The sequence below is a fragment of the Gymnoscopelus microlampas genome (assembly GCF_963454915.1).
Source record: "Gymnoscopelus microlampas genome assembly, chromosome: 8".
NCBI classification, from domain to species: Eukaryota; Metazoa; Chordata; class Actinopteri; order Myctophiformes; family Myctophidae; genus Gymnoscopelus; species Gymnoscopelus microlampas.
This window is the reverse complement of record NC_139945.1, coordinates 44,712,418-44,739,752: the sequence shown is the minus strand read 5'-3', so window position 1 is coordinate 44,739,752 and position 27,335 is coordinate 44,712,418. Positions and strand designations below refer to the sequence as shown.

The following is a 27,335-nucleotide window of genomic DNA, read 5'->3' as shown; positions in this document are numbered from 1 at the left end:
TAAAGCCTTAACTAAGCCTTAATTACATGTATGAATGTGCATATTATGATAAAGTCTTACCATCAAATAATTAAAAAAAAAATCATGGCAAAAACATGTAGATGACCACTGCACAGCAGGGGGCTGACAGGACACCCAAAGCTAAGTCAATGAGGAGCATATTTTGAATTATCAAATTCTAATCAATGGAGCAATTATTTCTGATTTCTTGCCCACCTTTGGAGTTACATCATGGCAAGGTAACTACACAACCCAAACCTCAACCAAAGTCTTACCCTTTAAGTAATCTCCCTATTTAGACCATTTTGGATTGCCTGTTAATAGGTCTTACTTAATGTTGATGATTGATTAGTTACAATAGACAATTGAGAAACCAAACAACACTACAGTGCATGCCTGCCTGCACAGCACAAATCACACGCACAGAGTTCAACACCACTGCAGCGATAATGTAATTTTGGAACCCACTTGCCTTTGACTAATGAGCAATACCTAATGTAAATAGAAAAATTGGCTCAGCGGCCTGTCAGTTCATCAAGTACTCACCACTATTTGAAATGCATTTGGCGAGCCATGTACTCTGCAAAGTCATTCACAAAGCATGTAGATAGATAGATAGAGAGATAGAGAGATGGAGAGATAGATAGATAGATAGATAGATAGATAGATACTTTAGTAATCCCGAGGGGAAATTCAGATATCCCATAGCTCATACAGGCATACAGCAAGGATAGTTAAACACACATCACAAAAAGAGGGGGGGGGGGGGGCACAGGTTAAAACTGAGAGAAGACAAATATAAAGAATATATTATGAATAAGCATAAAAAAACATTAAAAAGGTGTCACTGGGAATAATAATAATAGTTTGTCGTTGCACATAGACACATAAATAACTAAAACTAAAACTAAAACTAAGACCATTAGTCATAGGCCTAGCGGCTGGTCGAAGAGCCTAATTGCTGTGGGACAAAAGTGTTCTTAAACAGTTCATTCTTGCAGGGCAACGAACGGAACAGATCCTTACGACTGATACGTAGTTTGTGCCCCATATGTATATGTTCCGACTTCTTCACCCAATCATTTTCAATTGATGACATAGTCAATCCACTCAGTCTACTCTGTCCTCTTGTGCTCCTCAGATAGTTTCTGATTAGTTATGATTAGTTATAATTTTGATAAATGAGTGCTAGGGGTTGTGACGGTGACTGAAGGAGAGACAGAAACTAGAAAAGGCGCTCCTTGGAGCACAGGTCTCCGCCAGGTCAGGTAGGTTATTGTGGGCCAGCAATGTTCGGAATTCGTCAATCAGGATGGAATATGAAAAATCAAACGGAACCGTCTTGGTCACTTGACTATAGACATAATACGTACCGATTTGCATGATGTTTGGAGTATTATTAAAAAAATGTTTTGCAAAATTCAGCCTCCTGGTTTTCGTGAAATATGTGATATATATTAATTTTTTCAGGTTTTAAAAACCCTGTTTGCATGTTTTCGGAAAATTGTCCTGAAGGCCTTTGGGTGGCACAGGGGTAAAGTTCCTGCCCACTATTGTGCAGACTAGGAAAGTTCCTGCCCACCATTGTGCAGACTAGGATTTACTAGTCAGACTAGGATTTTGATTCCCGGCTTGGCCGGGGATCCAACGAACACAACAGTTTATAGGTGGGAAGTTGTCAGTGCACTAGTGACTCATATTTGATTTGATTTTGGAAAAAGAAATACAAGTAATCACAATATAACTTAAACCCAGGATAAACACATGAAAGTAAATAGAAATAGAAAGGCGCCCATGCAACGTGCGATTGACATTTGGTGCTATATTGATATATGGTGTTTTGTTTTTAAGAAATAGGCCCCTCCCACACATTTTGCAAGCCCATTCATTACATTGTAACATCACTCATTTCCTGAAAATTGAGTTAGCTGGTTCGTCCTGGACACCGACGATTTGCTTCCAGTCGCTAGTTTAAAGTCTTCTTTCAATCATCATGATATGCGTTTTGGTAAATTATGGTCCCATTTATTTTAAAATTGACAATAAAGTAGGGTATGCTCTAGGAGGGGCGGGATAATTTGATTGACAAGCTACACAACCAATAGTATTCATTCCCTGCCCCCGCTCTTGATTGACAAGCTACCCAACCAATATTGGTCTGGTTGCATTGCGCAGGATATGACGCGATATGACGCGATATAGAAAGATGGCGGATTTTAAATTCCTGATCGGCTTCATTTATGGTCTGTAGAAACCAATGGCGTTGCTCTGTCCATTCCTTTTTACAGTCTATGGGACGAACGGTAGGGTAGGGACATACCGCTTATGTACGTTTATCACATAGGTCCAGAGATCATGTGTACCAACTTTTGTGATATTTAGACAAAATCTGTAGGAGGAGGAGCAACAGGTGTGTTTTGAAGAATGTTCAAAATGGCGGAAAATCTGTACAGACGCAAATGGGCGTGGCCTATATGGGGAGTTGCATCATGACCCAAGGAATCCAGGGAAAATATATTTTAATTCTACAACATACAGTTCAAGAGTTATAGGCCAAAACGCAAAGTGGGCTGTTATAGCGCCAGCATGAGACTGACTGGTGTAATTATTTTTCCTTATGTAGGCCACTGGAGTATGAACTGGACTGTTTCTGAGAGAAAAATACTTGAATATGAGTGTTCACATATTTCAAGTCAATAGAGAACATTTATTCACTAATAAATTAATATAAATTAAACTATACAACGTATCTCTTAGGGAAGCACAGGATTACCAATGAAGCCGGTCAATTTGACATATGGCTCGAGTGTGTGCCGCAAAAATTGTGGGAGGAGTAGCGTGCCAAAATTTGGGTTGCTCTAGAAAGGTAGAATAAAGAGTCGCCCAAAGACCATAGTGTGTTGCCCTTTCGGGCAACCACACTAATAAAGTCCCCCAAGTACTATTCGTGTGTTGCCCTTTCGGGCAACCACACTAAATAGTCCAATAAACTTACATAGCACCAATAAATTACATAGCACCACCACGCAGCATGTCACATGAACAAACAAAATACGAAACCACTGAAAACAGTGTAAAATCCCTAACAAATATCAAACCAACAACCTGTTGGTTTGTTGGGACATCAAAAAATAACAGTATGAACTGTTCGCCTACTACTAGTCATTACAAAGGACTAGAGTCATATAATTCCTTACTTTGCTGTACGTTCAAACCAGTCAAGAATTTGATTGCCACAATCACAATTTGAACCACTGTTATTCTGAGCAAACGCTCTTTCCACTTCCAAAAAGACTAGTAGTCCTTGTCACTGTCAATACAGTAATACATACTGCATTTTATCCGCTAGCCTGTGGGAAAGTTTGATGATGGTGACTGGCAGTCACTGACTGCTATGTTTCAGAGTGAAACTTTGTCTTAATTTCTGCTACAAATAATGAAGACTGAAAATCCATAAACCATTTAGTAAGGATTTCCATGGCATAGTCACTGTGCTGTGTTTCAGAATGGGGGGTATTGTTGCTAATTTGATGCCATTGCCTTTAAACAACTTGATGAGAAGATGAATGCTAAAAAGAATGGGAGACCAGTGCCAGCACTGCCTTGTTTGGTATAAAGGGGTAAAGGTTTTGAAAAGCATTTCCAGGAGAGCAATTACCAGTGATACCCATGGATGACAGGAGGTGCCAAAAGCCAGAGGCTGTAGTGTACTGCTGTGAGTCTCTGTTGTTCAACCTTATTGTGCGTGCATAATTGTCTAATGGAAAGAAGCTATTAAAGAGTGGCACCACAAGTTACTCCAAATCAGTCCAGCACCATCAAAAGAAAGAAATACACTACATCAAAGAACAGTTGACAATTTTGCAGCAGCGCCAGGAAACTCGCACTCTTGCCAAACAACAAAGTCAGGTAAAAGAGGGACTTGAGATTTGGAGGCACTTAATACACTGTGTTGTCATTCGGCGGCCCTGATGCCATCAGTACTAATAGGAAACTCTTCACAGCGCTGATGGCTATTGGCTACATCACTCCACCCAGATAAACCACTTTTTTTATCAGCAAATTACATAATTTACATGTTCACCTTGTTGGTGAAAGAAAGTTTGGTGATAGTTGATCCCAAATGACCTAACCAACACGGTCATACCCACAATAATGGATGACAATGAAGGATGAGGTGAGACCCATTGCATCTGTCAGCATCAACAAGATGACGGAAATCAGCAATGTTACCCCAAAAGAAGTACATATGTGCTGCACTACATTATAGAGGATAGAGTGCAAACGTTTTTTTTGTTTGAATTTTTAAGGTATGAGGATGCAAATGATAGCCATTTCCTTTTTCAGAGGAGTGTGGCTGCACACACACACAGAGTGGTATCGCTGTGATTGATTGGCGTGCAAGCAAATGTAAACGAGAACACTCCTCAGGCATTTTCCTTCACTGCTATGCACACAGTCTCAATCTTGTCATGTCACAGAGAACTGCCAAGATTAAAGACTGCAAAAATATTTTCTTCCCACCTCAGTGGCTTGGCATCCTGTTTCATCTGCTAGGCCAAATGCACCAAGCTACGATGCACCGGATGACATACCAGCAGACTGGTACAAGTGCACGCAACACACTGGCACTTCTCCTCTTGTCTGGTGTACACAGTGGATGAAAAAGACAAAGGAACTGAGGGGTGTGTGCTCCTAATGACAAGAATAATGTTGATGGCAATAGTAGGCCTAATAATTAGTTTTATTGAATGGGACTTTATACAAGAGTTTATAAAATGCTGTGACTTGACCAATAATGGCTTTCAGATAAACTGAAAATTTAAGCAAAACAAAAACAATAACAGAATATTGATTCTGCCAGGTCTTTTGAGTACATTTCAAATCAACATGCCAATTTGTGAAGAAACTCTTCACAGTGCTGTTGGCTATTGGCTACATCACACTGCCCACCAGCGTAGAATTTTGTTTCCTGCTTAAAACGTTTCCATATTTGGGGTTTTACAGAATAAAGGCTTTGACATGATTGATGACCCCTGCCGAACCACTGAGAACAAAAAAGAACACATGGGCAGATTGGAATGGGCCCCCAAGCAGGAGGAGAAATATCTTCAAAAATATTTGCCAAATACCTTGACCTCGAAGATAAAATACATTTTCTTTTCAATACATTTCACAAACATCATGAATCTCAGCGCTGATGGCATATTTCTTTGGTGCCTGCATGGAACTCTGAGAAAACACTGTGCAAGTAACTAAGGACTGAGTGCACCAGTCTACCGACCTCAAACTATAGTCCTGTCTTGTTAGTTGTTACATCATATTTAAAACTTTACCTCTCCTTATGATGTGTACTGTAAGTTAGACTTGCAATGTTATTTAACCCAATGATTTGACTTGAGACCTTTATTAGACTGCATAGATTCGACAGGGCTTACAAAGGAGGACAATAGTTTAATGATCCAGTCAAGTGCTCTCTCTCTCTCTCTTTCTCTCTCTCTCTGCATAACATCATGTATATTGGTTAAATGTGATCATTGGTTGCCTGCATAGTTCATGCTCTACGTGTCAGCTGTGTCTGGATGCCAATTTGATTGCACAATCTGTGCGTGTGGCTCAGCCCTTCAATCAGAAAATATAATAGGCTATTACTGTATGTGGGTTGTGTTGGGTGGGTTCAGGGCTGTTTATGGGGATTTTATTTACTTTTGAAGATGTTTCATCCCACCGATTGCTACAGCTTTGTTATATAGCTCAGTATTGCTTTGCACTTAAACTTACAGTATGCAGATCATTAAGTAAAATGAATCTGAATTGCTAAAAAGTGAAACATGAATTTATAATGATGTAATGCAATAATAAAATGGAAATAATGCAATCATGTAGAGAGAGAGAGAGAGAGAGAGAGAGAGAGAGAGAGAGAGAGAGAGAGAGAGAGAGTGTCCGCACGCAAGTGTGTGTGTTACTTACCTTTGTAAGACTCTCTGCCTGCTTGAGCAATTCTGCTCTCCGCCTTTCTGCCTGTGTCGTATGGAAGGAGTTGCTTTGGCTCTGGATGACAAACACTATCTCCCGCAGGTCTGACAGAACACAAAGGACAGAGATCAGAGACCACACTCACACACAGTAGTGTGAAAAGGGATCATGGCAATCGATGACCTTCTCTGAACAAGACTAGATAAGAGGGACAGTGTGTATAAATGAAGTCACTTCTGTACAGATTATTCTTCTGATCTCTGTCACTGGTTTGGTGATAATTACTAGCACATAGAGAGCTTAATTGGTATTGGGACAGGTTGTGTAAATGTCGCAACCCAGACTGTGTTACTTAATTAAATGATTATAATCGGGTACAGTGGCAATCGAACCCCCTCAAAATGTTTACATAGCAAATAGCCCAGCTGTCCACTTCTGGCTCAGCAACAGTATTGCGCTGTAAATATTACTGAGTACCCTTACTACATATTGAGACTAAGGTTAACAGGAAGCCACTTGCTCGTGTGGTGAGGTAGCTCAACACTGTCAGTTTAAGTGTCCATTTTGCAGTGAAGCTGCCAAAGTGTTAGCAACATGTTTACATACAATTCTTTAATCATCTTTATAGACCAGTATTATAGGCCTTGCTAATGCAGTTCTTGGGAAACCCTGTAAAATACATGATAGCAATGTTGGCATACCAAAAGAAAATTGTGCAACTTTGTCTTTCTCTCTGCTAAATACAATTATATCTCACAACATCTTCAAATGTTTTAAGTTGTCCACACTAAAATAAAGTCTACGGTAGATACAGTTACTGTAGCTGGGATGATTGTGACAGCAAAGATCTCTTTAGGCAAGACTTTGAAGCAGAAAGGTGGCAGGTCATACCTGTTTGAAGTAAGTTGAGGATTAAGTGGAACTGAAGCCAAAGTTTCCCTGCTATGATAAGTGACTAAAACACTCCCTCTAATGAGTTGTGCAAGCCTTCTTCATCTTGTATATACTCCCCCATTAATCTGGGCTCAAACAAACACAAGGGCATGGTGCCAACTGCCAAGCCATTTTCACATTCTCACAAGCTCCAGACATTTTAATTAGCCTGCTTAAGTATTTGCACAGAATGTAGTCATAAAGAATATACTGCTTGTCATAAATTATGATGACCAGAAGATGCTTTTTTTTTGTTCTGTGGAAGCTTTTAAAATTATGCTGACCAAGATTTTTTTTCTCAGTATTTCAAAAAATATAAATAAGAACCGGCCCCTGCTGACAGGTCTATAATGTTCCCTTTGGAATAGTTGTGCTAAACCAATACTGTACAAGGAGACGAAAGGGGAGTGCTGACAATGACACGATGAGATGCATTGCCTGCTCTTCCATTACACTACTTGAACTCATCTCCACCCCCGGTTGAATTATTAGCACTGAGGTCAGGGGTAAACACTGTATCGGTGTCATATCATTTTAATTTAGTGCTGGTATGTTTCTCTGCCTTGCTTCCCACATTACAAAGCTCCCACTGATCCTGATGCCTTGGTGAAAGGGGATTTACTCACTAAAACCCCAACATACCCGTCTCCCAACAGATTAACCTCAACTGAAGCTGAGCTTTGAGAAGGACCAGAAGGTATGTCTCTCATACTCCTATATCACCTCTAAATGTCCTGCTGCTGAATCTGCTGAATGTGCTTGGGAGTGAACGGATACGTGAGTGTGCATTTTGTCTGATAAAGCAGTGTGTTTTCAAGTCCCAGGTGAGGTTCAAGCCTCTTGATCCTGCAAAGTGCAGCAATAATAATAACAAGCGCTTTTGACCAGCGGAAGAATCAGATAAGCGGTTTGCCAATCCCTCATTGTGTAGATAATGCATACCCTCTGTCAAAGCAAAGGAGAGCGAGGGGTAAAAAAAGAAACTAATTAAGACTGAATTCACTGGCCTCGGATCCCATTAATGGGTTTCGATTAATCATCAGAGGATGGAAAGAAGAGAGGAAACGGAGGAATCCTGTTACAGTCTGTGTTCTCTCATCTCCATCATTCCTGTGTCCTATCTCCTTTCCAGCCACAATCACTTTTGTACATTGCATCACCACTCAGTGCTGGCCCTCCCATTGAAAGTATGAAATCAATATATCTATTGAATTATAGAGCAAAGAATTGAAACAGCACCTCTGGTGCCAAAAATGCTGCAAAGCACCTTTCAATGACAAATGGAGATTAGCCCCATGACGTCTCTTGGCTGAGACGCCTATAAGCAGAGTGAAAGAAATGAAAGGTGGCTGGGGAGAGATAATCCCAGAGGCCTGGTTCTGGTCAACCCGGCAAGGCAGTGCATGATTTATTTTGCTGGCCTGTTGTCTGATCATGGAGCTACAAAGCATGAGCCTAGTGTTCGTTTATCTCCTCTCGCACATTCAGTATTCAACCGGAGCCGCTCCATAGATAAAAAGACTGCATCAGCCTTGAAATATATTGGATAAAATGAGACACTGGAGAATTTTTGGCGCTCTCTGTTCTGATGCTTTTATCAGCGCATGGAGCCATTTAACTAAGCGGCAGATGTTTGGGCTCCCATGTTGAAGTCCTGGGTTTGAATCAAGATGGTTAAATGTCTCTAACTCTAGAGAGAAGGGGAGAACCAATATGAAAGATTAGAGGAACATGGTTCCTGGTTCGATTCCCCAGACCAGCAGATTACATCTGGGTGAATGAAAAGTGAATGAAAAGCAATCACCCATCCGCTCAGAGACCAACACAGTAGACTGTGGTTGTACTGGGCAGATCCCACATTTTAATGTGTGATTGTTGTGAAGCAGGGCGTTGCTGAAAAAGATCATTTGTGCTCAGCAAATCTACCCCGGATAAATAAATATTTTAAAGCAAGCAATACATGTGTGTACAGTACAGTATGTGGAATGGATATTCCACATGGATGTGGTACAGATTTTGTCAGTGAATGAGGTAGCCTGGCCCTGCAGTGCTGTCACCTAATTGACCCAAATCAATGATGACAGTTCCTTAAAGCAGGGTTGCAGACATTGCAGAGTGGCAGAGCGGCATAAAGGCCCACTGACCTATGGGCACACCTGCAGCTCCGTCATCTCCATTAGTGTCGCCAGAGCAGGTGCGTGGATTCGCTATAACGGTCACAGAATTTTTCATTTCAGCCTGGGGAATTTATATCCCACTAGTTAGATAAACAGACATATATATAGTAACACAACTGGGGTGAAAATAATTGAGTCAGCTTGAGTCTGGTGGAAAATTCTGATTTTAAACTGAACATGATACAGGTAACATCTTTAGAGATGTAAAAAACATCTGCAGCTCTAATAATAATATCTATACTATAATTCACGGAATCTCTGTGTGTGTCGTCTGGCTTAACTCGGACAGCGTCCGACCGCTCAGTCCCAAACTTGGTGCGTGTGTCTCATATGACTCCGAGGTGTGCAGAGCCGAACAGCAATTCAGAATGGAAAACTTTGCTGAATATCTTATCTGATCTGAGAAAGAGGCAGAAATTCTCAGTGTTCGGGAGATTGTACGCATCAGCTTCCCTGAACCGTCGGCTTCATGGATTGGTGGAGCATCATGTCACGTTTGTGCCACTAAGCCAGTATAAGCCCCTGATTGGCTAACCCGACTAACTCGGCTTAACTGATTGGACGAGCTTTGCATAACATTTGTGCCACAAAGCAGTATAAATGACTAGCATCGTTCCCGACATGTATGGCAAATAGACCTTTCCAGTAATAATACAAAAAGGAATAATAAACATTTGAGGCACCCACAAATTGTTGTGGGGAACAATGAAACTGTCATGACGGATCCGGAGCTTTTCATTTCCATGCAGGTCATCAGGAAGAAACGGGAGGGAGGCGGTTGGCGCAGTGGTAAGATCCATGCCTTCCACCACGGAGGTTGTGGGTTCGAATCCACCGTGGTGCATCCGGCTTTATTGGGTGTCTATGCGAACACAATTGTCCCGTGTTCGGGGGAGGGTTGGGCGGGGAGGGCGATATTGGTAATTGCATGTACTCCTACGGGCTGAGGCGGCACCTGTCAGTGGGGAGTGTTGGGCGGGATGAGAAGGACGAAGACTCTACGTCCTCCCGGTGGGAGCTCCTCACTGGCAGGTGAGTCAGTAGGATGTAACAGCAGTGCCAACACAAACATGTGTGTGGGGAGGATCAATTAGCATAATGACTAAATTGGGGAGAAATGGGGGGCAAAAGAAAAAAGAGGAAAAAAGGGAAGAGACGGGAACATGTAAATAGCACATTTCCATAGGCCACCTGCATTCCTCGTCTCTCAGCTGATTGCGTTGGTCTAAAACCTGTGACGCTTCGATGACTCAATTTCAACAGGCTCCCGCAGACAAGCTGGCCTACAATCATCCTTTTCCATAAACATCCACTCCATCTCTCCCTTCCCCGTCCAAACATTGTATCTCAGAGGTGGAGAGAATTGGGATGCTGTGTCCTGACAAAACTAACCATGACCGTCACACCAGACAGCGCCAGAATTCAATAACCAATGTGCAGAAATAAAGATGATATTCCATCTGAAAGCACAAGTTGAATGTAACCTGTTAGGGCTTTGAAGATTTTTATATAGTGAAATAGAAATAATTTATATTCTCTGTCGGCAATCTCCTTTCTGTGATACAGCAAGTGGAACTATTTCCTATCAGCTTCCTTCTCATAAGAATACACTGTAAAATCCTTAGTGTTAATTTAACTCAGAGAATATGAATTGGACCCGTAAGGGTCCACTAAGAGTTCAACTGACACTCAGGATTTTACAGTGTAGTTTTAATTACCCTCATGAGTATCAATAGAAAGCATGGTATGTTTAACTTGCAGCTTATTGCTGGAAAGGTCAGCATCATAAATTTATCTCAGTAAGAACTAGCAGAGGAACAGGACAGATAGGGGGAGCGAAGCGAGGAGGTAAATCAAGAGGAGAGAGGCAGAGAGATGTACTCAGAATGGAGAACGAGAATACAAGAAAGAGAGACTCAGGGGCGAGGGCACAAGAGAGCCAAAGGAAGACAGAGAATGGGGGGAGGGGGGGGGACTGCGGGAGGTGGAGAAGGCCATCAGAGAGATGGCTCTCTCTTGTAAAAATTACCTCATCACAATTCTATCCAAGTAAGCACACACCACACACACACACACAACTGCACATGCACACACTAGATTCAATACCTGAAGTTCAGAAAGAAGTTTAATGACACTCATTATAGAGGCTGGAGTTCATGACTCCATGGACAACTCTGGTAAAGACTAATGAGAGTTGAAGGCAGCCTTAAACCCCTGCTTTGCATCAATAATTCAAGGCCCAGAGGTAATCAAGTTTTAACAGATTCCAAATGCTTACTCCCATTGCTTGACTACAAATGCATGCCTCTGCAAGGCATGTGGACTCATTAGCATGATCCTTAGCGCTCACTGGATACTAGCACCAAAACAATGCTCTACTGTCTTGCGTTCCAACTTCTGCAAATCTGCAATGACCAATTAAATGGAACTATATAATAATATTTTGTCACTCTTTATTTTGAAAAAAAATGTTGAACGTTACCAGTGTTTCCAGTGCGTAGTGATACACTGGCATTCGTCTACAAACATAATAATTCTAAGTCAGCATTAGCTGGTGAGGAGAAAGAGCATCTGTAATATATGAGATTGGGAACATTGGTGCGTTCTGTTGTGGCGGTTACATGCTTGTTGTGTTGTCACAAATGTCTTTGTTAGCTGACCCCATTTGCCAAGATTTCCTAATACAAGACTCACTGCCTGAGCTTGTTGCATAAAATAAAATAAAGAAATATATAAAGAAATAATAATACCTAGCCCTTTAAACCAATAGGACACGTTGGTAGAAATTTGGGTTGTGTAGTAGTTACCTTGTCATTATGTAACTAGTCAAATTGGTACAGTTGATTAGAAATGTATTTAAAAAAATAGCATCTCATTGACTTCCATTGTACGATGAAACAGCTCTCTCTTTTAGCAAATAAAGAGACGCAAACAAAGATGATTCTGACAATATATAACAATTAATTTTCTAATCTACTGTACAACAAAGTGATACACCAATTGGACTAGTTACATCATGTCAAGGTACACAACCCAAACCTCTATGAAAGTGTTCTATTGCTTTAATGCCAATAACAAAGCCAGTGTACTTTAATGCCTTTCATTTTGTTGGAGAAGGTGACAATATCTCATTCTGCAATCATGCTCTTCAGTGGCAATTTACATTACTGATTTTGTCGCCTGGGTGAATAGCCAGCTTGATCCTAATCAAGGCTGCCTCATCTAAATGCTTATCTTTGAAAAGCAGGGATTGGCAAGCAGCCCTGCTTGCCAAGATTTGGGGTTCTTCCTGTTTTTCTTTTTTTACAGTATGTAACTAATAAGAAGATCATCTACACAGTAGTGTTCTCCTTATATTCCAATGTGTAAACAATCTTGCTAAAAGGTTTTAGCCCTGGAATTAAGTATTAACCTCCATTTCCATAAACAATTTTGAATAACCTCTTATCTACATTTAGTTCCATCATTATCTATTGGTTTTATTTATCAATTGTGTTAGTGATATCATATCAAATATAATTAGATCTCAGAACAGATAAGGTCTATGGGGATACATCTATTTCCACAAATCTAAATGTAATTCCTGATCAGAGAATTGCACCCAGAAGAGCCCTGATGTGTCTGCTCTGCTTCTTCAGTATGAAGCTCCAACGAAGGCTTAAAAATATAATTTATTTCCTAGGAAACTATTATTTAAACTAAGCACGTATTCTGTTAAATGCTTTGCAAGGCCCTTGGGAGAGGTTTACACCAATTATGGGACACAGAGCCCTGGGGATTTTTTCAGAGCACATTTCACATTTTTGATCTGGTTTTAAAGATGTCCACATCAACATGAATATGAATAGTGGGTGTTTAGCTTTATTGTCATTCAAAAGAACTGCAGCTGAAGGGTGAATTAATACTAATTAATGGATATAATAAATATCAACATGAATTCAGAGAAGAATCATACTTTTTTCAAATATACTGTCATAATTGGGTTTTTCCCCCCCCGATATGGAGATAATAAGATGTTATAATAATAATAGAGATGTTATAATATTAATAATAATTATTGCTATTGTTAATAATAATAATCATTATTATAATTATTATTTAGGATGACACTACTTTTACAAAAAGGCTCTTCTGTGGTATTCCTCAGTGCAACTCTAATACTCTCTGAAGAAAACAATCTCAGTAAGCTTAATTTATGCCCATCATTATGATTACATAAGTATATATTGGGCTTAACAGAATTAAAATTCTGCAACCATTGCTTGAGCCATATACGTTTAACATATTTTCTAAATATATACCATATGATGCTTGTACACAGTAAATGAACATGCTGGTTCGGCGTGTTTGATGTTCACAAACTTGGTCATAACGGAAAGTCCTGCATTGATGTAGAGCTTTTATTTATTCATCTTTAGAATTTCTCCCCACAAGCAACATGCTGCGAATAAGCAACTGTAGCCCTTTCACCAAGAAAAGGATAAAAATGAATATGGCATAACTATTGTAGTGTAGCCCCATTTACTCAGATTGTTTCCTGTCTTTGTTGAGGTGCCAAATGAGAGCATTAAGCTTTTATATGCCTTTGTGACCCAATTCAATGAACAGTGTATTGCTTCAAACTCCTCTGCAGGCTCCTGAAAATCATTGTTATTGGGAAAAGTACAACTGTGTAATTTCAAAAGTTTTGGTTTTGATTTAGATTTTTTGGTCGACTGATGGTAAGGTAATTCCTATTCCTGTAGGATATCCTGCTGGGTTACACTAATTTGCTCTGGTGCATGTGAATATTAAACATAGTACTGTAACAGATAGCAAAAATGTCACTCACTTAAATTAATCCTTGCAATTAAAATAAACCATGTCTAAGGGCTGAGCTTAATGTCAATTAATCATAAGCAATGTGTTAAAACCTTACTCTTACATGAAAAAAATATATACAAAAATAGACTTACCCAGTTGACTGTCATAGATGGCATGCATATCGTCTTGATTCTGAAAAGCCAGACAGAATAATTTTGTATCAATAAAGTAACAAAAAAAGTATCATTCATGTTCACAGAATGGCCTACATATGTTACATACATCCACCTCTTGGTATCAATACCTTGCTTTGAAATGGATTTGCATTTCGTTTTTCAAGTCACTCATTTAGTCTTTTTTTGTGGAACTAAATCCCACAGGGTTATTTGGAAAAAAGAATGGTTAATACTCCATGTCATTAGTCGGTCCTAATTGTGTGGGTTTTGTGCCTGCAGCATTTAAGCTCCGAGCACTCTGCTCAATTAAGGCATTGAGCACAGTTCCACCTCCACAGCTGTCACTGTCAGTGCAGGCAGCAGACCATAGAGGGATGAGTAACTCAATCACAACCCAAGCAACTTTGAAGCATTGTCTTTTCACCTCCATCTTACAGAGGAAGTCTCTCAGTCTTTGGGGAGAGGGAAAGCATGCCAGTTCCTACGGTTTCCAGAGCTCTGTTGCAGGAGCTGCAGAGTATTAATAGATAATGACAAACTGAAACATGTTTTGATTTATGACTTTCTCTAGACTAACAACCATTCCACACCAAAGCTTCAGAGAGCTTAGAGAGAAGTTAACCAAGCCATAAATTCAAACTGAGTCAGGTGTGGTATGTGAGTATTGCCAACAGTGGTTGCAGCATCACAGTACTTTGGTGGTGGTCATCTAATTGATGAATCTACAGTATCTATATATAAGTATACTGTCTATATATCTTTATAAGGTCAGCCAATATAAAAAGCCACATCAATTCAGCTAATTTCTTGCCACTGGCTTTCTAGCGCTCTTTACACATTTGTTTTATGTTGCTACACAACTTTTCTTTGCTCTGCAATTCATTAAATCCTCAATAGTTAAATCTGTGTCCGCTGGAGGCATTTGAATAAAAGTACTGTATGTAGGGAAATTCACATCTGTATGAGTAGAAAGGATTTCTATGTAGTCAGTTTGTAGATGGCAAGAGTTAGAAGCAAAATTATGCATAAGCTGACAACAAAGACATCCCATCAGACTCATTTAGTCTATAATGGCAATCGTGGGTAGTATAGTGGTTATCAAAGAAAAAGATGAATACTGCCGAACACTCTAGATCAAAAGTTTATTATCCCTGCCAGGGAATAATAAATGGCAGAATGGCCAAAGGCGAGGATTATGTTATCGGTCCGGTGAGTCTGTCTGTCTGTCTGAACAGCTAATCTCAGACCTCTGGACCAATCAGCGTGAAACTTTGCAAGCTCACTCCCAGTAGGCCAAGGAAGAACCTCAACCCCAACTTTTTCAAATTGGCTTGTTGTAGTAGCTCAACCATGAGGCCAATTTTTGCAAAACACATTTGTTTGCTATACTCACCCAAATTGGTACATCTCATCTCTGTAGTCACATGATCAGGTTGTATGGGTCAAATTATTTAAATTCCATTCCAATTGGCTACAACTGACTTTAAAAGTCTGCAGGAGTCATGAATGAATGCAGTGTCCAACTGGCCACCACAAATGTTTCAAATCGCCCTCATGGTGGCACTATAACCGGTCGCAACACAGCGCTGGGTAGGCAACCCGGCCTGGCGGGGAAATGTGCTCTGGGGAGCACACTCTTCTAGTTAGTCAAGCTGCCTTTGCAAGGGTCAACATGGTCACTGAGTAGTATTAAACCCACTGTAATTGGACAGAGCATGAGAGAGCATAGATTTCTGTAATTTTTTTTTCATAATCAATTATTTTGAAACCATTTCCATCATGGAAAAAAAAGATTGCACCAAAAGACAAATTACATGTCAGCTGTTTGGAGGAATAGGGTACCCGGTATATCATATAAATAGCCTGACACATTCTGACATTTTAAAGGAATGTGTTAATTTCACAGAATATTCAGTGATAACAGGATGAAAATGACTACCAAACTACAGTATACTGAGGTGATCGGTAGATATTTTAGTTTACCATTTATCTACAGATAAAGACAGCAACTGTGACAGGAAGAAATGCAGGAACAGGACCTATCAGCAGTCTTCAGGAGATGACAGCAGTCCTTCACACTGTCTCTCCCCGCAAAACTGGACTCTCGGGCAGAGGAGAAATAGAAGACTACATTGCACTGTCAAAATGTGCTGTCAAACAGAATGAATCAAGGTGGCTGGCTACTGTGATGTATTGACTGGGTTTGAAGCTGTAGCCAATTAAATGGAATTTCAGGGCTTTCATAGTCACTATGGCCATCTGCAATGCTTGCTTTGAACGTAAAGCCACACAATGCTAGCACAGAATTCACACGTATGCATGGATTCATGTTGGCACACGCACACACACACACACACACAATTTCAATTCACATTCCTTACACATCATAAAATCCCCACAGCTGCGTGACAAGGCGGCAGTCTATAAATCTTTTCTCTGTAAATGATTTTATGGTCAGTGGCAGAGAGTACTCAGATCAAGTTGGGTATCATTTTCACCATTAGTGAGAGATGAATTGTTCCTGTCTCTTTTTGCCCTACATACACCTCTGTACCCACACAGTGCTACTTCCATGCAGGGCTCTCCCTAATCCCATTTGACAGCAAGCTGTCAGCCATTTGCAGTGAGGTCTAGAAACCCATTGGTGTTAAAAAATAAATTACACTGAGTGTAGCCCCTATTCTGTCCATTTTGAGCTTTAGTCTCACTCTCCGAGTTGAATGATTTAGAACTGAGCAGGAAAGAGATACTGCACTAATGATATAGCCTACACGGACAGAGAGACAGTACATCTTAATAAGTTTGACAGCTCTCTCGTGGAACATCGCAACAGGGTGTGCACCATGGCGAGTTCTTTAAACGTGTGTACAGTACACTCATCAGTAACAATGCTGAGTCTATATAACAATTGGTATGCAAGTGAGGACACCTGTGGAGACACACTTAGACCCCTGCCTTTGACTTGTCAGTTCTAAATCTGGCTTGCTGCCTTCTGTCTGCTACATCTTTCACTCCATGAAGGCCCTGATGCTCTATTGATATCAGTGACCCATCATGTCACGGTACCTTTCCTTTCAGTAAGGGCAGTAATTATTCAAAGTTGTCAGACTCCCTGAATTAGTAGTAGTAGTAGTAGTAGTAGTAGTAGTAGTGTAATTCATTATATTATTATTATTATTGCTATTGTTATTATTATTTTATTATCATTAATACTTGTATTATTTGGGGGGGGGTGTGTGCGTAGACAATATGGGACATGCTGTACACTGTACAGTAAGCAGACTACACTCAAATAAAAATGACTTTATTTTATTTATTTTCTTCCCTATAGACAGATCTGATTTGTGCTTCCAAAGAACATTTGTCAGCTTTAGATTCAGAATTATTTGGCCTCTCTAGTAAAACATCTCACAACGCGTTGTGAGAGAGTAAATCGGCTATTTTCGAACAAACGTATTCACCTACTAGAAGTTGATAAGATGCGATGTCACCGTCTTTTTCTCTCTCACTCTCTCTCCCCCTCTCTAGCTCTCTCATATATCTATATACAAGAAGGTCGGGCCGCTACGCGGCCCTCCCGTCTAGTAGCCTGGCCCGCACATCGGAGACAGAGACAGTGGAGCGTGTAGATGTTCATTGCAACACCGGTGCTTGTTTCTCGCACATGATTTGGCAACGCACAAACCGAAAGCGAAACCTAACTGCAGCATGTAAACCGAAAGCGAAACCTAACTGCAACATGCAAAGCAAAAGCGAAACCTAACATGCACAGTTTTTTTTGGGGACAAACCCTTTTTTTGGGACAAACCGCGCATGCCAATTGTATTATAAGATATATAATTTTAGCAGACAATAAAATAAAACTATGCTGTTTAAAGAGACAATACAGATGTGCAGTGATACAATTTATATTGTATTGTTTTGTCTACCCCGAGCACAGACGAAGACACATTCCAATCAATGTTTCATTGAAATGGTAATCCATTATTGAATCTTAAATCAAACACATACTGTATATACAAATTATGTTTTCTCCATGCTACTGTTATTATACTACTCTTTGGAAGTAAAATAACAATAACTTCATACTTGCAGAATCAATGACAACTTTATTGATGGATGGTTTTAGATGGCATTCATATTGGATGAACATTGTAAGAGCTACTGTACCGTGTAGCCTATATAGAGTATATTTAAGTAATTTTTTGTTTGTAATAAAACATTCTCAAAGAGCAATGACTTTCAAAGTCTGCAGCCCATGACCTTAAGATAACCTTCCTGTTATCCTGTTATGTTACAAAAAATGTTTGTATGTATGCTTAGTTATTTGACATGGACATCACAACCACAATGGACAAACCAGATGCATTGTTTAAAGTGTATATACTGTAGCAGGAGTGCTAATTTTCAACATCTGTCTACTGCATTATACCTTAAGGCGAATAGAGAACTCCAAGCCACCATTTAACACCTCTACCAGTTAACCCACACTTCCCTGAAGTAATTTGGAGCCAAGCATATTCATACAATAACTAATGCTGATAACCTTAACATGCACTGTGGGGGTTAGGCCTAAACCAGATTTTGGGTTCAGAAACATTTTGCTGGTTTGAGGTATAATAACAATTCCTATCTAACTATATAAATGGCGACCGACTTCCGCACCCTCGGTGTCGACACCCCACAGCTCTGTTATCGAATAAACAACGCACCGCCAGACCACATGTCGCCAACTGACTCGCCACGGCGGCCGCGCTGAATTTACGCCTCGCGTAGGGGACATCTCACTGCTCACTACACCTTTTCCACCGCGCAACATAATTAATTCTACTCACCAAATGTCGGACAAAACGGAAGGGGAGGCAGCTTCGTACCGTTTACCGTGCGCACGACCTCATCACCACAACAGCAGCCAGCCGCTGCGGGGGTTTTTTCCTTTTTTTCCAAACTTTTTTTTTGGTCACCATTTTCTCCAGGCACCATTTCTGGTGTAACGTGCGGCAGCATGCGCTGGGTTGCCAGGTTTGCACAGCCTGCGCCAGAAATCTCTACTGCCCACTCTGTGCTGCAGCTACACGGACACACAGACAGGGACACGGAGGGACCTACAACATGTCTGGACATGTCTGTGTAAGCGAGAACTATACTTCGCCAGTACAACGCTGTGTAACCGAGAGCACGTGCGCACGACCAAATCACAACAACACCAGGCGGCCGCCATCTTGCAGAAAGGGCTGCCATTCGCCAGCTTTCAGAAAAACAAGCAACCACCTTCATATTTTTTTTTTTTTTTTTTTTTTTTTCCTTTTGGAAATTTTCATCCCACGATTTCCGCGCGGACCACCAGGGGGTCCGCGGACCCCCTGGTGGTCCGCGAAACATACAAAATATAATTTCTTCTACTTATTTTTCATCATTTTCTAACTTTTACATTACACTTTCTTACAATTTTATTTTTTTTTTTCCCTTTTTGCAAATGTTACTTAGACAATTTGTCTACCCCCATATACACACGCCCACGCGGGCCCCGTGCGCGTACATGCCTCTAACAGCCATAATCCCCATCTATACTGCCCACTCTGTGCTGCAGCTACACGGATACAGAGACAGGGACACGGAGGGACCAACAAACGCAAAGCCCCGTGCGCGGCTGGGGTTGAGGGGGGCGTAGCCCCCCGAAACTCTAGTTCATATATAATTGGAAAAACATCTTGCATTATTAGTCTTCACTTAGAGTATCTCCTCAGTATTGCCCTGGCCATAGCTGCTCCTTTATGATTTCTCGCAGGGCCCATTGTAGCTGCTATTACAGCCAGAGGTCAGCCTGAGGTGAGTCAGCTAGCAAGTTCTTCCCCAGCGGTTATTTCATTGTCCTAAATTGGTGTCCTTCTATCAAAGGCTTTCAGCATCAATGAGACAGTTAAAAGGTAAATGAACTGCATTTATAGCCTTCTGCTTTGTCTAGTCTTTTAGAAAAGACCACTCAAATGCGCTTTCTGTTTTATTGTCTCCGCCAGGCCGAAAGGCATGGCGAGAGAGTATGTTTTGCCCCCTGTCTGTGTGTCCGTGTGTGTGTCCTTCTGTCTGTGAGCAGCTAATCTCCGGCACCGTTGGCCCAGTCACTGCGAAACTGTGCACACACACTCCCTGGATGCCAATTAAGAATCTCTGGCCCAAATTTTTCAGATTGGCCTGATACACGCTGAGGAAGGCTTGACGCCGAAACACGTCCATGTGTGCTGTTGTCCGTGCTGCATATGAATTAAAAGTACCAGAAGGACTTTGGAGTGCTGGCTATTACTTTTCTGTGAATCTTTGTGAGCCGTGCACCCGAAAACTGCACCATATACAGACTGAGAGTGCTCGTTGTTATTTTCGGATATTCGGATATTCGGATGACAAAACAAGTCATCCGAGTCATCTTGTCTCAAGTCGAGTCGAGTCGGGAGTCATTGGCTAGCAAGTCGGAGTCGAGTCTCAAGTCTCGTTGGTCTTTTACCTTCCAAGTCCGAGTCGAGTCGCAAGTCTTTACGTTCAAAGTCCGAGTCGAGACGCAAGTCGTCAAATATGAGACTCGAGTCAGACTCGAGTCGAGTCACTATGACTCGAGTCCAATTGTCTGCCTGGTTCTCAACTTAGAACCTCCTCCACCACCTTAGCACCACCCACCTGTCCTAGTCCCTCCTCCTCCTCATGCCCACATCTGTTGTGTTATGATAATGAGGGGGAGGGTATGTTTTTACTATGTCACTAAAACGCTGTTTTTCTATTGGCACGTTTGACCCTCAAGGTTTCAGCCTCCAGGTAGAAACTCAAAATAGTCAGAGAAGACATAAAACACCGTAAAAACACCACCAGGGGGCTTAATGAAGTTCTATCAACCTCATAGACACATGAAAAACAGAAAAAGTGCAAAACCATGGCACCACCTCTTTAAGAGCTGTCAACACCTGAAATTTATGTTGCCTTCCTCCTTCCCCTATATAGTGCTGTAACAGCCTGCTTCACATTCACCACCAGTGTTGGAAAAGATACTAAAACATAGTAATATACTACTTATTACATATTACTTGTTTAAAAAGTAATATAGTTACTTTACTCATTACTCCCTGCCAAAAGTAATTAGTTACTTTACTAGTTACTGGAAAAAAGTAATAATATTACTTTAAGTTACATATTACTTTAGTTACTTTCCAACACTGCTCACCACCCACCCCCCAACAGCAGAACACATTATGTGTTACTGAACACGCATATCACACAAGGACCCTTCGACATCACACAGCAAAGAGGAGCTAGGGATCGAAGGTTCCCAGACGGCTCTACCTCCTGAGCCACTTCCGCCCCAGTTCTTTCCCAGAAAGGACACTTAACAGGATACATTTATTTCGGTTTTCAAACTGACATGCTAAAACTAAGTACCACTGACACTTTTTAAGGTCAGACACAAACAGGCTACTGCTTCACAAACAAACACAGGCTTTAGTCTGTCGGTCCCCAGGCATTCCTGATACCCGCCTCGCCTCTCTCTGCCTCAGGGTAAACTCACCCCACCCTCTGCTTACTGCAGCTAATTCCATTTCCAAATCACACATTAGAACTTAACACAAGTTATGAAGGACCTAATTGGTGCAGGTAGATCACCATTCAAGAGGCAGTCCTTAAACCTGTCACACTTTAACATTGTGCTGACCATGCTGAGGCTAACTGCCCCAAAATCTGCTGCATCAATGCAGAGTCAGCCCTGATCTTCAAAAACTCACTCAGGAGGGCCAAGTCGGCTCTGAAATTGGGCTAATAGTATGTCTCTGGCTTAAGTCAGCAGTATGTCTCCATGTCTTACTATTTTCTAATTATTCAGTTCAGTTGCAGGTTATTTTGTAAAACATAGTATGAGAATATGTACGTTCCCATTGAGAAATATTTAAATCATATGCCCCGTATCAAACAGCGTATTTATGAATATCATGAGTGAAAATTGAGCCTTGAGCAGAGTCATGAAAACATCTCAAACATTTAGTAACAGTGAAACGATCTGTGAGGAAGTTTGTGAAAGGTAAATAGATGCAAAGGACGCCAAAACATAGGAACTGTTCCAAGTTTTTCATGGCAATTTCCCCCATTAACAGTTAAAATGTCTGATCTATGTAGTAATGCTTATGGAATATTCATATGTACATCCAAACCCTAAGTAGGCCAGATGCTGGATAAAAGGATCAGTACAAAAAAAAAATGCCTGAGGAAGACCAGTTTGGTTGATGCCAATAAAGAAAGGGAGCATTAATTTGAGTGTGTGGAAATATACTGTGTGTGTGTGTGTGTGTGTGTGTGTGTGTGTGTGTGTGTGTGTGTGTGTGTGTGTGTGTGTTATATATATATATATATATATATATATATATATATATATATATATATATATATATATATATATATATATATATATATATATATATATATAATATATATATATATATATATAATATATATATAATATATATATATATATATATAATATATATATATATATATATATATATATATATATATATATATATATATATATACATACACACACTTTAGTATATATATATATATATATATATATATATATATATATACACTTTAGTATATATATATATATACTAAAGTAAAAGTAATATATACTAAAGTAATCAAATAGTTGTAGTAAAAATGTAGGCTATACAACTTCTTAGAGCAAAGATTCATCCTCTGTGGGATGAACAACAATTAACCTGCTGCTCAGGGCATGTAATTACTTACAGCTATTGCATTTAAATTTCTAAGGAAAATGTTAACATTTGGGGAGAAATGCGACTCCACACACTATGAATGACGGTGTGCAGTCATCCATCCGTCCAGCCATTGTAACTAGGCAACGCCTTTCTTGTCTGGCTCACATCGGCATAGGAACAGGCAGGAAAGCAGTCCATGGTCAAGAACATAGGAAGCATACAAGAGACAAAAAACAAAAACAGGATGCTTTTCTAATCTCGGTCAAAGAATGTTTACATCTAAAATGTTAACTGACAATGCAACAGTAGCAATGGTCGACACTCGACAGTGACGCCGGCTATGAGTGTGACGTATGTGACGACCACGCAACGGCAGGCTTGGGTGACTGCCCTTCAGTAGCAGCAGCAGGCCCTCCACCCCTGATCCTCACAACCAACTTAGTGAGGCGTCAGTTCGCCATGACTAACATGAGAAAGGCCATGTCAACCCCCGGGTGCTGAAGGCGTGCGTTGAGCAGCAAGCAGCCCTATACAGGCCCCACTTCATCCTCTCCCTAATACTGGAAAGGGTGCCTCAATTCTGCACAATACAAGACGCTATCGTCTACCTGATAAACAGAGCCTATACTCACACTGTAAGAGTCATGTTCTTTCGTCTTCTCCAGCACTGTTAACACCATCCAACCACAATGGCTAGCCGGGAAGCTCTCCGTGATGCAGGTGGACCACGGCTTGGTCACAGTCTACCTCACCTGCAGGCCACAATACGTCAGACCTATTCGCGGTCCATTAACATTTTTCCAACCCAAATCGATTATGCGCTTTGCTTGTAACATACACATGTCAATGAATTTAATCTCTTCTTTTTTCAATACAGGGATCTTCAGGGTGTAAGCCCAGAATACACATTTTTGGGTCAAGGGGCATTTTTTTTGTCAAAATTGTATCTATCATGTTCCAAAACGCATTATGCATTAGCACTTTAAACCTATATACTGTATACATTGAAAATAGCCGATCTACAAGTTGTGAGCTTGTAGAGCTCCCATTTTAAAATCTTGAAATAAAATGTGGAATATTTGGAATATGTTTTAAACAAATATGTGGAATATTTATATGTGGAATATTTGAACAACACGTCGCATCGCGACACGTTGTGAGCTTGTAATTCTGCTATTTTCATAACTTGAAATAAAATGTGGAATATTTGGAATATTTTTTAAACATTCTAACACCACAAATGTGGTGCGAGGCTCCTTGGCACAAAACATTTTCAGATGGGGGTTAGGGACAAATACATATTAATTTGGGGGTCCATGACATGAAAATATTTGAGAACCACTGGTTAAAATAATAAAAAATAAGCAACCACCAAAATTCACAGAAAAATAAGCCCAAAGTCGCTTATACAGTAATAAGCGGACATGGCAAGTTCAACACTGGTTTCTGGCTCTGTAGTATCACAAGATTTGGTTGTCTCGCGAGTCGCGATACTTTGGCACATTCAGAAATTGACTTTGTGCTCTTTAGATTGCTCAATAAACGTATACAGTGTACACGTCGAAAAGCAACACAGCAGAAAACGATGTGTGATATGTCTTCTTTTATTTTCCTGGGCAGAGTATTTCACAAAGGTCGCAGTCTTCAGAAATAGTGTTTGTTCTAAGCTGGTCTCATAGACTCCAATGTTCAGTATTCCACGGCTGCAGTTTGGCTCCCAGCCAATGAAATCCGTACCTTCTTTTTATATACCTTGGTGCCTCCCAGGGTACCATGCTGCCACCCATCCTGTTCACCCCTTTATACCTCCGACTTCCGCTTCAACTCAAAAATGTGCCACCTTCAGAAGTTCTCCAATGACACCACCATTGTCAGCTGCATCAAGGATGACAACGTGGACAAACACAATCCGCTCGTGGACAGCTTCCTAGGTGGAGGGGGAGTGACAACAACCACCGTTCAACACAGGCAAGACCAAGGAGCTGGGGGTAGACTACCATCAGAATAACAGGAGACCTCTTACCCCTAGCTCCCAGCACCATCCACAGGGAATAAGTGGAGATCGTGGACACCTATTGAACAACAAGCTGAACTGGACTGACAACACAGAGGCCCTTTACAGGAAGGGACAGAGCAAGCTCTTCTTTCTGAGGAGACTCAGTTTTGATTGATTGATTGATTGATTGATTGAATACTTTATTAGCAGTTTGCCCAAAAAGGTACATGAAAGTATAGTTCAATACAAGGTCTACGAAGAGGATTTTAAACCCAAGAAAGCCTATGGCTTGTTTCCATTGGGGTCCTTTGTACTCAATTCGAAACATTTAATGACAGACAAATATACACTACTATGCAAAACATCATATAAGCAGTTAGAAAACAAAAAACAAAAATATGTACAGTAAACTGTTCCTTCGATGTGTGCAACAGGATGCTGCAGATGTTTTTCCTGTCTGTAGTGGCCTGTGTCCTTTTCTTTGTAGTTGCCTGCTGGGGGGTTACATCAACACAAGGCACACTAACTAGACTGTATTCGCACTATCCACTGTGGTCTGCGGAGTGACTGTTCTGTTCTACCCTCACTACTGGAGGTAGATTGTATTCTATGTACACTTGGGCTATTTTTATACCTGTTAATAAACGATTGATATACTATTAGATATGTACACCTGTTAATAGCTCTTTCAACACACTAATTCCCAGGCAGTCCAAGTGCTGAGGGCCAAGCAAGGTTAGTACCTAAATCTCCTGGTTTCGGGTACTCTTCTCCTAACCCCCATGCATTACTACCTGCTTACTCTTTTATTATTCGTAGTTGTATTGGTTTCTCCTAACTGTCTAGCTGTCTATGTTTCATAACTGGTGTACTGCCATGACAACTGAATTTCCCCCACAGAATCAATAAAGGTCTATATATCTATCTTCACACATCTACATTGTTATAAACCTCTGTAGTTGAAATCAGCGGACCAGGCCTTTTCTCTGCAATTCTGTTTTTTAGTGTAAAGTGAAAGTGTGTGTGTGTGTGGGCAGATGACATTTTCTGCCTAACAGCATTTTTCTCTGATATGTGGAAGATGAAAAAGTGTCAATAGAAGGTGTGAAACCCCCACTGAGACGACAGAAACAGCTGACATGAGTAGACAGGGGATAGTAATATCTCATTACAGTAACACTAAGCACCGCTGTTAAGAGCTATACTGTCAAAGTTTTCTCACACCAATAAGTAGAGCAACCACAAACGTTAATTATTTATTGAATACCAGCTAAATGACCATCCACTACTTGAGTGCCACAGATTTATGTTGCAGAGCAAACAAGCCTTTTGATCTGGAACCCATTGATCCCAAAGGAGAGGGCTTCACTTAGGTTGTTCAGGTATAAAGACCTTAATAGACGTAAGGGAAATGGATGAGAACTTGAGAAGCATACAAACTGCCACCAAATGTGCTGGGGCATGTGGCCCATGGGACACATGCGACCGCTGTGCGGCATGCCGGCATCCCCATCCACTTCCATGGGGAAACGGGGCGGAGCGTCCCATCGCGTGAAGCGTTGGTTCCTTTGCAGCCATTTCGGCTTGTACAGTAGTTTTCCTTCAGTGAGCCAACAGTCGCCCGCTGTTAAAACGTACTGTTAGTCCATTCTGCTTAAGGGAATGCCACACATTTTCTTGCCATTTTTCAATATGATCTAAATTATTAATAATTTTATAGTTGAGACAATTCTCCAATCCTGAACCATGAACTAGCCTACCTTTAACAACCTGCCATGCATCCTTTGAAGGTTGCCTCTAGTCCATGGGCCAGACGAGATGTCGGTATACCGAAAGGTGGCAAAGGTTACTTCGTTTTTGAGAAGCTCTATGTCTGCAGATAATATTTTGGTATGATGACCCTTCCTGAGTCACACTCCCCCAATGCATGCAATTTTAGACATCACGCGGGTGCATATCTTGGTATTGGCTCATGTTCAGGACATATTTCAATTTGTTTTACTATAGTGTTTGGTATCATTTTAAGGGGACACTTTAAGCTTTCATTCCAGCCCTTTTGTGAATATGTATGACAAGTACAGCGATCACTGGAGGTCTTCAAACTTTTAATAGCTCACATTTTCCCACCATTTTCACCTAAACCATTTTCTTTTAGTACTGTGGCATCAAGAAACATCATAGACAAAAACCACAATAACGGGAATACTGACATGACCCTAAGGATTCAGGATATGTATCATTTAGGGCACGGCCACACCGCACTTTTATTTTACCTATGGGGCGGAATCTGGCAATGCTTTGTCAATGTAAATGTGTGGATTTTGTGTATCAATGTACATTTTCAAGGATGAGGAATACAGTGGTATTTACAACATGCTACTACCTAACTACATATATCTGGCATTCAGTTAATTAAATAATAGTAAACCCATCAAAATATGTAATAATGTAGTACAGTACATGTTTTCAAACTGACACGTGAGAGTCAAGAATGCAGTACTTCACTGTTTCTTTTATTAGT

General features: G+C 40.7%; 1 protein-coding gene across 2 annotated transcripts in view; it reads right to left on the bottom strand.

Annotated features, from left to right (window-relative positions):
- Positions 1-27,335, bottom strand: part of b3glcta (beta 3-glucosyltransferase a) — a 65,296-nt gene that overhangs the window by 25,471 nt on the left and 12,490 nt on the right. For both annotated transcript variants that reach the window (XM_084064912.1, XM_084064913.1), the window contains exons 3-4: positions 14,042-14,081; positions 5,971-6,080 (exon numbers count right to left, since the gene is read on the bottom strand). In XM_084064912.1, the coding sequence (XP_083921038.1) occupies positions 5,971-6,080; positions 14,042-14,081 (150 nt within the window). The remainder of the gene's footprint in view (positions 1-5,970; positions 6,081-14,041; positions 14,082-27,335) is intronic.